General features: G+C 43.1%; 1 protein-coding gene across 1 annotated transcript; it reads right to left on the bottom strand.

The window, feature by feature from the left end:
* Positions 1-242: 242 nt before the first annotated feature.
* DDIT4L (DNA damage inducible transcript 4 like) lies at positions 243-5281 on the bottom strand. The gene is made up of 3 exons (XM_060247002.1): positions 5071-5281; positions 4587-4726; positions 243-3352 (listed from the first exon to the last, which is right to left on the bottom strand). Exons 2-3 carry the CDS (start codon positions 4672-4674, stop codon positions 2868-2870), a joined length of 573 nt encoding a protein of 190 aa, XP_060102985.1. The 5' UTR covers positions 4675-4726; positions 5071-5281; the 3' UTR covers positions 243-2867.
* Between the last annotated feature and the right edge of the window lie 6083 nt (positions 5282-11364).

The following is an 11364-nucleotide window of genomic DNA, read 5'->3' as shown; positions in this document are numbered from 1 at the left end:
AGTCATATTCCATGGACCAAAACACTTTCAGCCTGCAGGAAATACCAGTGGACCCAACCTATTAGCCATGGAGAAACCACAAGGTTCTTCTTCATTGTCAAGAACAGATGCTTGCAATGCAGAGTTCACACCCTCATGGTTCACCCATCTACTTTCTTTGCTTCCCAAAGAATGTGCTCCCCAAAGTACCCCATTGTATGTCACAGTGTTGCCACAGAGACCTGAAGTAACAGTCCAAGATCTGAGAATTTTAAAATATTCCTTTATTTACAGACTTCAATAAAAACCATCGATTTCTAAGATCAACACTAGTAACTTATTAAGATTGCACCAAGGCAAGGCATAAACCAATAACACTGCGTGAATTCAAGCAGTATCAGTGCAAATCCAAAAAGACACAGACATTTATACACAAGGTGGTATTTCAACACCAGAAGCTTAAAAGCAAAAAGTGCAACACCAGTCCATGATGGTCCTATAGCAATTGTTCAGAGGCTCAGTAGCTTGGAGCAGGGCAGTATGTCAGTTTGAATCAGAATCAGCTGCGTAAGTGAGCTATTCGCAACTAAAAGTTGGGTGCATGCGTCAACCACCATGTGACCTCCCTATTTACACTTGTCCCATAAATTCTATGAGAAGAAACCAAATACTTGCAGCACAGGGCAAGAGATCTGAACTAGATGTATATGTCCAAATCACATTTTCCTTGACATCAGCTGCTACACGTGGGTAGAAACCAGAACTGTCACTGGTAGACAGCTTAGGAATCCCACTTTTTTTGTACAAGGCAAGGTAACATGAATAGCCCAAATGCATAAAACAAGCCATGCCTGCTACTGAAGTCTCTTTTCTATTAGCCCCATTTCTGCACCAATCCATTTAGCATCTGGTCCCCCAAGAGTACTTTCCTAAACCAAGGAAGCACAACTTGTTAACGGGTTTCTCTTATGGGAAACAGAAACATGCACGCACTCAAACACACTACTCACATATGGTTAAAGATGGACTAGGCAAAGCTTACAAGCAAAATGCAAGATCTAAAGGACTTTAGAACCGAGGAAGATCTCTTAGCACAATGCAATAGACACTAGCTACCTTTGTTAGCTTTAGAAATTGGTGAGCTTCCCCCTTCCAGTGAATGAATGTTTACAGGCGAGGAATCACCAGAAGATCAAAGCCCAGGCAAAAGAGAACTGGATTCCACACCCCTAGTGCACTTGAGAAGAAATCTTTCAGAGGATGTATCATGGAATCTTCCTGCTGTAGCCTAGAACCGGGAGAACATGAAAGAAAATGGGGACAAGCTGGTATGAAGGGCCTCACATAAAGACCTTTCTCCATAGATACAAAGGTTTGCTCAACCATGCTGGTGCCATGACTGTAGTGCAGAGAGGTGGATGGAGAGGGGAGAAGAGTCTGTACTAGGTCAGATACCCAGTTGACATTCTCTTCCTTTTTCCTTTTGGTTATGAAGTTTTTCTTTAGTGTTTCTTAGCTGAGGTTAGAGGTAATGGGACAGAGCCAATTAAATCAGCCATTGAAAATGACCAAGTTACAAACACACTTAGATCTTTGGTGAAGACTGTGTGAACTCACCACTGCAGGGTCACAAAAACATTTCCAAACCATCTACAGGGCTAAGGGTCTGTGGTGTTCTGAGGATTACCACCATGGATCTGTGGTGTTCAGAGGATCACCACCAATTATACTAAAAACCACCACCATGGAAGAACATAGTATTATACAAAATGTTTCTTAGATAGCAGGGGGAAGCAATAAGAAGAAAAGGAAACCCTTCAGTAGGATAACATATTTGTTTTCAAAATTGAACTTGAGGTAGTTGGGGTTTCCCCATCCAAGAGTAACCAACATTTCTGCAGCAAAATTAAATATAAGAGGTTGGGATCCTGATTTCTAAGTCTTCCTCCAATGAAGAAAAAAAAATCATGGAAGGAAAGCTTGGCCAAAGAGGATCCAACCCAAAGGAAGCTAACATTGCGCACTCAGAGCCACATTTACACTTTGACACATTTTTTTTTCAAAAAGAGCATAAACCACCATACCATTTTCAGACATTAAGGTACAAAGCTGTTGAGCTGTAGTGCAATTGCTGGATAGATTCAAGACACTCTGTGTGAGCTGGTCTTCTCTAAACCACTTTCTTAGAAAGACAGCTCATTGGCATAGCACACTCTTACCTAGTTCACAGGAAAACAGTGTCAAGCCTAGAAAAGCAACCAGCATACAGAGAAATGACGCTAGCTTTCAGCCCTCACACTAAGTAGCATCTCCTTCCAAGGATGTGCTTCTCCCTTCCCCATTGTTCTTGGTGCTACCAAAAAGCTGCTACCAGCATCCTCCCATAAGCTTTGGTATTTGCAAAGTAATCAATTTCCCCATATTAGGGCAAAAACACTGTCAGCAGTTTAAGCTTAGGCTTAACATCCCCCAGTCCTTCTTGAAGCTTAGCAAGCCCGTAGACACCTAAGCTCTCTAGATTCCTTGTTGTTTTTAAAAAGCCATCAGAAGCAAATGGTAAGAGCCACAGGTAGCATTGAGGTCAACAGTTAGCAGATGCCTAGCTGGCTTTACAGGCTGGCCAAGCTGATGCTAACCAATTAAGGAATGTTTCAAGTATATCAGTAAGCTGTGCTCCTTGTTCCACCCAGTAACCATCTAGCTGCACTGAGATTTTTGCCAGCCCATAACGATTTATGGCCGCCCTGCCCAAAGGACAAACCATAATCATCTAAAAAAACAGAGGTATCAATCTTGATGTTTCCTAAGGGCTGCAGGCTCAAATATCTAAAAAGTTGTGTCTGTGTGTGTTTTTAAAGAGATGTTTCTAGCATTCTTCAGCAATGTTCCTAGCACTCTTCGACAACGGTCCCAAACAGGGAGTACATTTTTTTCTTAATTAACCGAAAGCCAGGACTCAGGATCAGTGTGCGTTTGCTGCCCCCTGTAAAGCAAGCTTTGGGGAAGAAATCCCTGAAACTAGACCAAGAACCGCTGTCCTGCTTGAAAACTAGCGTCAGTTCGAAAGTGGGCACAACAGTAGGGTCATAGACAATTTTATCCAGCTTTTTACATATATTCCCAGTTTCCAAGTTGACGTGGATCACGCAGCCTCGTAAGCCGCAGGGCTCCGTCGAAGAGAGACGCAGGATGTCCTGAGCAATCCTCCTGGTGAGTTTCTCAGGGACTAGGACCTTAGAGCAGTGCAGTTTGGTCTGCTTGGATCTCGATAGGCAGCTCTCCAGCATTCTAACGAGACTCTGATATGTCCGTTCCTCAAACACTGTCTCATTAAAGTTGGGTTCTGGCACAACATAATCCCAGTAGTCAAAGTCTGCAAGGAATGGGGGCAAGAAAACAATTCTCAGTGGCATGCAGCCAAGCATTACATTCATGCAGCATCAAATAACTAAGTTAGCAAACTCCTACTTCAGCAATATATTCAGAGCTTCTCATTACGTTAATGCAAACTTACAGCTAGCTGTATTGTATCCATAGCCAGAAAGCAGCCTACCGTCTTTGAATTCGTATACAAAAGATATAGCTTATTAAATTGTTCTTCCTTTTGCATCAGCTGGCTACAGGAGACGTTTTAATGAAACAGAGGAGGGCTATTGAAGGCCACTAGCAGCACTTGGGCTTTGCAAAAACAGGAACAGAAGATGTCAGCAAAATAACCCAGAGGGAACATACACTCCTGAGAGGCAAGTCACCCTACCTTGTGTCTGAAGACCAAGTTTTGGCAGGCTGTCAAAAAATCAGAGCCAACTTGCTTTCCTTCCTTCCTCACACACAAGTTTAGTTCAGTAAGCTAAGGAACTCTTTGATATACAGTAAGAAATACAATGGGGAAACTGGATCCACTCATAACTTCTTACATGCTCGGCAAAATTAGGAAAACCACCTATCAAAGTTGTAACGTGTTATTCTACCTAGTTCTTCATAGGCCTGATAACTGTTAAAGTTACTTTTCTCAGTTATAAGTCAACCTTCAAAACACAGTAGATCCAAATGAATACCCCAATTGCCATCTTTATTAATAGTTAAGGTTGCAACTTTAATTGAGAACATAAACCACTGGGGACCAACTTTAGCTGGCAAGTGAGAATTGTCAGTGAGGCACACATTTATTTTTGTAGGCTACTTTGCTTCTAGTATGTTAACTGCAACAGGGAACAAAGACAATATATACTGATGGCTCTTCTTTCCACTAGGAGTTGGCAATTTACATCCCCTAAATAATAAAATGACATTTCTTTCAAAAAGGCTTTATTCTCACATAACAGGAAACAAGCTAACTGCATCAGTTTAAATGCAGGTATTACCTAACGATTCTTTAATCAGATGACAATTCAGGTAAAGAGAGAGAACTTTTTAAAGCTCTTCTTGAAGCAAAGAGAATGAAACATTCACATCAGAAAAGGCCCCCTTCACACAGCAAGTGGCATTACCCACTAACCGTGGCAACAGTACAAGGCAAGAACACTTTCCTGGGAGTAAGCTCCACTGAATAGACTTTAGTAGGATTTTGAGTAGACATGCTTACATTGGCACCCCAAGGCACTCACCAGTTAAGGCTGCATGCTGGAACCTTTGTTGTATCAGTTCAGAAATACAGACAGAGTTTTTATTGTTTAAGGTGCTGGTGGCAACCATCCTAACCACCAGTGTTCTCAGCCCAGCCAGCCAGCACACCTTTCCTGGTTTACTGCAAAAGAGAAAACCACAATTCATTGCCAGGCCATTGCAAGGGAATACCAGAAAAAGCATACCTCAGTCAAGAGTTGGGGGCACAGAGGAAAAAACAGAAGAGTTACAGCACAATACAGGACATTTCAAGGGATTATCTAAAAGCATAAAGGGGGTTTACTTTAAGACAAAACATATGCAGTGCCTTCCTTTTTAAGAGAGTAACAGAGTGCAACTCCAGGCAAAGGAACTGCATGGAGGGCTGTACTGTAAAAACTTCAGTTTAAAACTAAGTATAGCTTACAAAGGGATTAAACACAAACAAAAAGCAACATTAGTTGAATTTCCAGCAACACAGCTTACCTGTTAATATTCCTAAATTAAATGCATAAACTTGGAGCTGTACTAAAGTTTATGCACCTTCAACTTTATTAAGTAATGAACTTTAGACGGCACAATCCCCTTCCTCCCCCACCAGATATACATAAAAAGGAACCACCTTCTTTCCCCAAAATTCCCACCCTCGGTTTGCCTGTAACGTCAGCTGCCTTATATACCACCCCGTCCCATTCTTGCCCCTCCTCCCTTAGCAGGCTTGGGCTGTGAAGGATCGCCTCCTTTCCCATTGGCTACTTTGGCTAAGGTGGGTTTTGGAGAGAGGCGCAAACATTTTGACCCGGGTCACCCGTGTGAAAGAAGAGACGGCCAAGAAGCACCGCGGGGGTGGGGGAAAAGATAAGAGATTGTAGGACCAGGCGGGTTGTTCTGTTAGTTTGTCTGTAACGGTAGGAAAGAGCCGGAGTCCAGTAGCACCGTAAAAACTAATACAATTTGAGGCAGCGTAGGAGCCTTCATGTACTTTGTTCAGGAGCTTCTCAACAAGTGACCAGTGTCTCATGAAAGCTCATATCCTGCCACAAAGTCGCTACAGGACTCCAGCACTTTTCTATTGCAGGAGGGACAGACTGCTTGCTTAGTCAATGTGAAACGTTTTTAAGACTCGGGAAGAACGGCAGCATGGATCACCTGACTGACTTGGTGCCACAGCTCTCGGCGTCCCTCTCTCGGCCAGCAGGCGCCTCCAGACGGCGCACCGTCAGCTACGAGAGGCCGCCGTTTGCTTGCTGCGTTGTGTTTGTGTTCCTGCTTTCCTGGAAGCGGTCAGCTTGCTCCACCCCCGCGGGGCTCCTTGAATGCGCTGAGCAAGCTCTCTCGACCGGGCGACTGCTAGCCCGGAGCGATGGAATACGAATGCGTGTTCGTATACGAACAGCGAGGGAGTGAAGCCGCGTTGGTCCCTTAGAGAGCATCCAAAACGAAAAGGAAGATTTTTGTTGTTAGAATGAGCCGATTTAGGCAGAAGGGAGCCAGGTCCTCCCCCCCACCCCTGAGTTCTACAGTCTGGAAAGTTCAGGATAAATAAGAGTGCAGGGTTTAGAAACAGGATGGCCAGCCTAGACAACAGAGATGGTTCCCGTGGAGAAAACGGCTGCTTTGGAGGGAAGTCTAATTCTAGACCCCACTGAACTTTCTGTCTTCAGGCTCCACCCCCAAATCTCTAGGAATATCCCAACCCAAGGAAAACCTTGTTTAGATAGCCAAAAGATCCTTCAAGTCTTAAAACCTGCAGATTGTGGTTCCTTTTAATTTAACCAACAGAGCAAAATCTTCAGGCCTCCCCTCTCTTAAGAAGGCTCCACACTTTTTTTGTATTTATTTACTCAATTTATTTATACCCCACCATTTTTGGGGTGAAGATCCAAAGCACCATTCCCCTCCCCTCCATTTTACCCTCACAACAACCCTGTGGGGTAGGTTACATTGAGAGAGTGTGACTGGATCAAGGTCACCCAGCAAGCTTCCATGGCTGAGTGGGGATTCAAATCTGGATCTTTCAGATACTCTTAACTACACTTTCCTGCCCAATGAAGATTTCTGACAAATTTAAAAGAGTGCTCAGTGCTTTGTGACACTCCAGCTCAGGGGTGTCAAACATGCGGCCTGGGGGCTCCTATCAGGCCTGCAAGCAAGTCTGCTTCTTTCGCTCTCTCTTGCTTCCTTCAACATCACAGCTTGCTTTGCCAGGCTTGCTCAGTCACACAGGAGCTACAGAGCAAAGCCTCTTTTTCTTCCATTGGCTGAGGCTCTCAATTGCACAGCAGAACTACTGAGCCAAGCCTCTCTTCCTTCTATTGGCTGTGGCTCCCCCCCTCTTTGTCCCCTCGGGAGGGAGGGAAAGAGCCAGAGTTTCCTTGCCCAGTTCCCTTGATCACATGGGAGAGATACAGAGCACCTTTAAGTTTTATTCAAGGTTTGAGCTTTTTGCTTTGCTACAGAGAGAAAGAGAAAAAGGTTTTGTTGACTTGTTATGCCAAGGCTTTCATGGGCGCAACTGGGTTTGCCTCCATGATCCGGTCTTCCTCAGTAGAAAAGCTTTAGATAAGGAATAATAACAATAACAAGCCAGTGAGGTGGATTAGGGTGAGAGTGTGGTCTAAACCAAGTTCACCCTATCCAGTACGTTTCCTTTGTAGACTGGGGATTTTTAACCTAGGCTTCCAAGATAAGTAGGCTGATACTAACCACTATATTGCTGTCTCTCCATTCTTGCGCTGCCTCATAGGAATTGTAGTTATTTCTCTGGGGAAGACTTTTGTAGACAAACACATAGCTCTCAGTCTGGGTCATGGTGTCTTCACATGTTCCTGATCAGCCCATGAAGCAACATGCACAAAAGCTCACAATGCCCAGCCATTGCATGTTTTCTTCTGGGTCTTAGGCTCAAAGCATTGACCATGAGATTTCTGCAATGAATGTCAATAAATCAAAAGTAGGCTTGCAACTTAGATACACACTTGAACAACACCTGAACTGCATAGTCAAGATTGCTATAGTACAGACATTGACTCCAGTTTTGATGCAATAATTCAGAGCAAGAGGTGTCAGTTATCAGAGACTGTTAAATAAAATATTGCAAGCATGCTAATATTTTAAGCATGCTTTATTTTAAGTTTTTAAGAAATAATTTTGTTTGTTTCCTTTACAAATTTTATATCTCCGCTACCTGACATTACATTTTATGATACACATGGCCCGACAAGATCTCATTTACATCAGATCCACCCCTAATAACAAATGAGTTCAACATCCCTGATCTGGCCAGTTGTAAGAAAAAAGATACTCAAATATTTTGCTAACAGGGCTGTTGAGGTTTTATGAATAGAGGAGGCTGCCTATACAAAAGACAGGTAGATGTACCTTAGTTAAGGATATCCATTCTTCTGACTCTTCTGGCCAGGCTCTGCTGACTTTTAATAGTACAGCAGGAAGCACTTTAAGAGGTGAAATTTTCTCTATCAACATTTGCTGGAATGGAAAGGCAGTGAACATGAAAGCTGCTCTCAATCAATTAATGGTTACCACACACCTGCCAAGGCTACCTGAAAAAGCAAAGACACAACCTGGCACAAGTGCCAGTGCTTGAACTGGTGGGATAGATTGAAAACTGGTATAGAAACCTCCGTCTTCAAACACCTGAGATAAAGATAGCTTCAGTCCATACAATGCCAGTTGCAGCCTCAGTTTGCCTCAGGGTGGTGCAGGGAAGAAGAGAGGTCTAACCTTTCAACCTCCGTAGAATCCTAGAATTTAAAACTGGCTTCTTGCTCTGTTGTTAGCATGAATTAGTGGGTGAAAGGGTCTTCTTGGTCCTCTTTAAAGGAAGCAGTTATGTATATTAGCAGTGGGGGGGAAACCCTATCTTTAAATCCTCCAAGATCTGCATAATTTCTGTCTAGTGTCAGAGTGCAGCATAGTAGTTAGAATGTTAGACTAGAATCTGGGAAACCAGGTTTGAATACCTACTTTGCTATGGAAGTTCACTGGGTGACCTTAGGTGAGTCACATGCTGAAAATAAAGGAAAGGAGAATGATGTCAGTTGCTGTGGGTCCCCATTGCAGAGAAAGGCACTGTATAAATGAAGGAAGTAAATAATAAATAAAGCTACCCTTCCTATGAGAAGTACGCAAGGGACATCACACACAACTACAACCTGCTTTGGTTGGGGTAGGAGAAGTGGATATACAGCATGGGGTTTCTCCTGGATCTTGTGAGAAAGAGAGATGCTTTTTAAAAAGGGTTGGTTTACCAGTTACATCAGTTCTTGGAAACAGTGGACTAAACTTCATCCGCGCATGCCTTTGTAACATATAGTATGGGAGGCTGCCTTTGGAGATGGTTCAGAAATGACAAGTGGTATAGAAAGAGATGGCCACCACAGGAACTCCTTCTCCTTTATACTACAGCAATTGCATTGGTTCCCACTTTGCTTCCAAGCAGAATCCAAAGTATGGGTATTGCTCTTTGAAGGCTAGATCCCAGAGTATTTGACCCTACCTATAGGGAATTGCTTTAAATCTTCTGACTTTGCATGAGGTGAAATTGCTGGAACTTCTCTGCTATGACTACAAAGTTCTGGAGCTCTCTCTCATGGCAGAATTTGTCAGCCCCTTTGTTGCTAGGCTTCCAGAAGTTGCTAGGCTTTCCCAGATGTCCTTTAAGGTGGGTTAAGTCTAGGACTGCCAGCCTCCAACTGGGGCCTTGAGATTTCCTAGAATTACAACTGATCTCCAGAAGAAATGAAGATCCTTCCCCTCCCCAAACCTCACTGGCTGTAGGCTTCATCCCCAAAGCTCCAGGAGTTTCCCAATCTATAGCTGGCAACCCTAGCTAAGCATTCACTCATAAATGGGTCATTTTCATGCCAATTTTCTGTGCTGCTTGGTTCTTTAATCATTGTTGCAGTTTTTAGGATCTTAAATTTAAGCTGGTGGGGTATACATTTTGGGTGGTGCTTGTTGCTGGTTTTTATTACTTTTTGTTTAAGTTTTATTGTTTAAAATATGTCAGTAGTTTTAAATTGCTTGTTGTAGGCCTTGACTGCTTTTAAATAGAAGGGTGGAACATTCATTTTATTAAACAAGCAAGCAAGACACCTGTGAGAATTTTGGAGGCACATACATTCAATTTCTTACCTGTATCCCCTCTGCACACAGCTTTTCTTTCCCTGATTTCTTTTCTCCCACCCAGCCATTTACCTACACTTACCTATCTCAACAATCTCTGTCTATATAGATAGATATAAATATTGATTATTTAGATTGCAGATTTTTCTGGGGCTTCCTTCAGGTTTGTGGGAAAATTCCTTGTTTGTCCCTAGCCCCACTGTGTGGACTTAAAAATCTATAGGGTCTGGTTCAGAATTAGATACAACAATTATGTGGGTATATGACTTTGCTGTTCTGACATTCAAAACAGCCTGGGAGAGGCATATCCCACTGCAAAAATAATGGGTGTGGAAGATTAACCTACCTTTCCCCAGTGCCATGGTCTTGATCCAGATTGTCTCCCCCCCCACTCCTTTACCCAATGAATTGCTTCCTAGGATAAAATTACACACCTGGAGTTCTTTGAATGCAACATTTTTACATCATGTTTAGTTCACTCTGTATGTATCCTTAGGGCAGGATCCGCCTATCCTAATTAAGTAAGCCAACAGTAGAAAAAAACTTGTAAATATGTGGAACAGAAGTTTGAGTTCCCCTTGACTGATGGGACTAAAGGCCAACTAAAAAATTATTAGTACCCCATCTAGCTGCTTGGAAATCCATTTTGCGTTGGCTTACTGAGCAAGTCAGTCCAGTTGTGTTGATCTGTCCCCCATCCACCCTCATAGCCCTGGTTGTTTGCACTGGCATGGAGGGTATCTAATATAATTGGACCAATGCAGACAATCGGCCCGGTGTGAGCAAGCGGTAGCAGCATACAGAGAGCTTTTCCACAGAAGCCTTTTTGGTAGGCTTGTATGGAGTGAGTGCCGTTTGAATGGGGCTTAGCTGTACAATGGGAAGAATTAAAGTGACCTGCGGTGGGCTTTGGATGTGATTAGGTGGCTTGTCTCCAGGAGGCAGGAAAGAAGAGGATGAAATGGCTCTGATGAATGGAGCAGGGGCAGTACTGCAAAGTACAGCGGAAGCCCTAGAAGCAAGTGTGATGGGCATGTTCAGAGCAGAGAGTACAATTAGGAGAAGAAGGAGGTGTTGTGCTTGTGTGCAATTAGCATCAGGCAAACGTCCACAGCTCCAATTAAACCTTGTGCAGGGCAGACCTCAAGCATCTGTCTCACCAGGCAATGATCAAGTCCATCCCTGATTATCAAATCCACCTCTGGTTATTTAGTTGAAATAAGGAAGGCATAATTAAGGGGGGGAAGTAAAGTGGCAAAAAGTGGAGCTTGATCGTCTATGCCATTTTTCTCTATTAAAAGCAGTTGCATGTTTATCGGTCAACCTGGTGGCTTAGTTACTCTTTATTTCCCTAAACTTCTTTACGACTTTTTGGTATTAAAACGCTTAAAAGTAGTTCATTAATTAAAATGCGTGGATCGGTTAGGTGGCTGTCTGGAAGGGCTCCAGAAGAATGAAAATGATTTGTTTGTGGCTCATTAGTCTGATGGATTAATGTTGAGCCAGAAGCTGCTTTCTACACAAGAATCTGCAGGATGGAGAGAAAAATAAGGAAACCTCTACCAAGTTGCCTCGTTTAAAGTTATACAAACTCTAAAAGCAGAGTGTGTATAAGAATCTCCATGAGTTGTT

The sequence above is a fragment of the Heteronotia binoei genome, chromosome 9 (assembly GCF_032191835.1).
Source record: "Heteronotia binoei isolate CCM8104 ecotype False Entrance Well chromosome 9, APGP_CSIRO_Hbin_v1, whole genome shotgun sequence".
Classification (NCBI taxonomy): domain Eukaryota; kingdom Metazoa; phylum Chordata; class Lepidosauria; order Squamata; family Gekkonidae; genus Heteronotia; species Heteronotia binoei.
This window is presented reverse-complemented; position numbering and strand designations above follow the sequence as displayed.

Coding starts and splice junctions, on each gene's coding strand:
- DDIT4L (XM_060247002.1), bottom strand. CDS start 4,674: ATGGTTGCCACCAGCACCTTAAACAATAAAAACTCTGTCTGTATTTCT. Junction 3,353..4,586: donor CCAGCATGCAGCCTTAACTG/GTGAGTGCCTTG, acceptor CATTCCTTGCAG/ACTTTGACTACTGGGATTAT.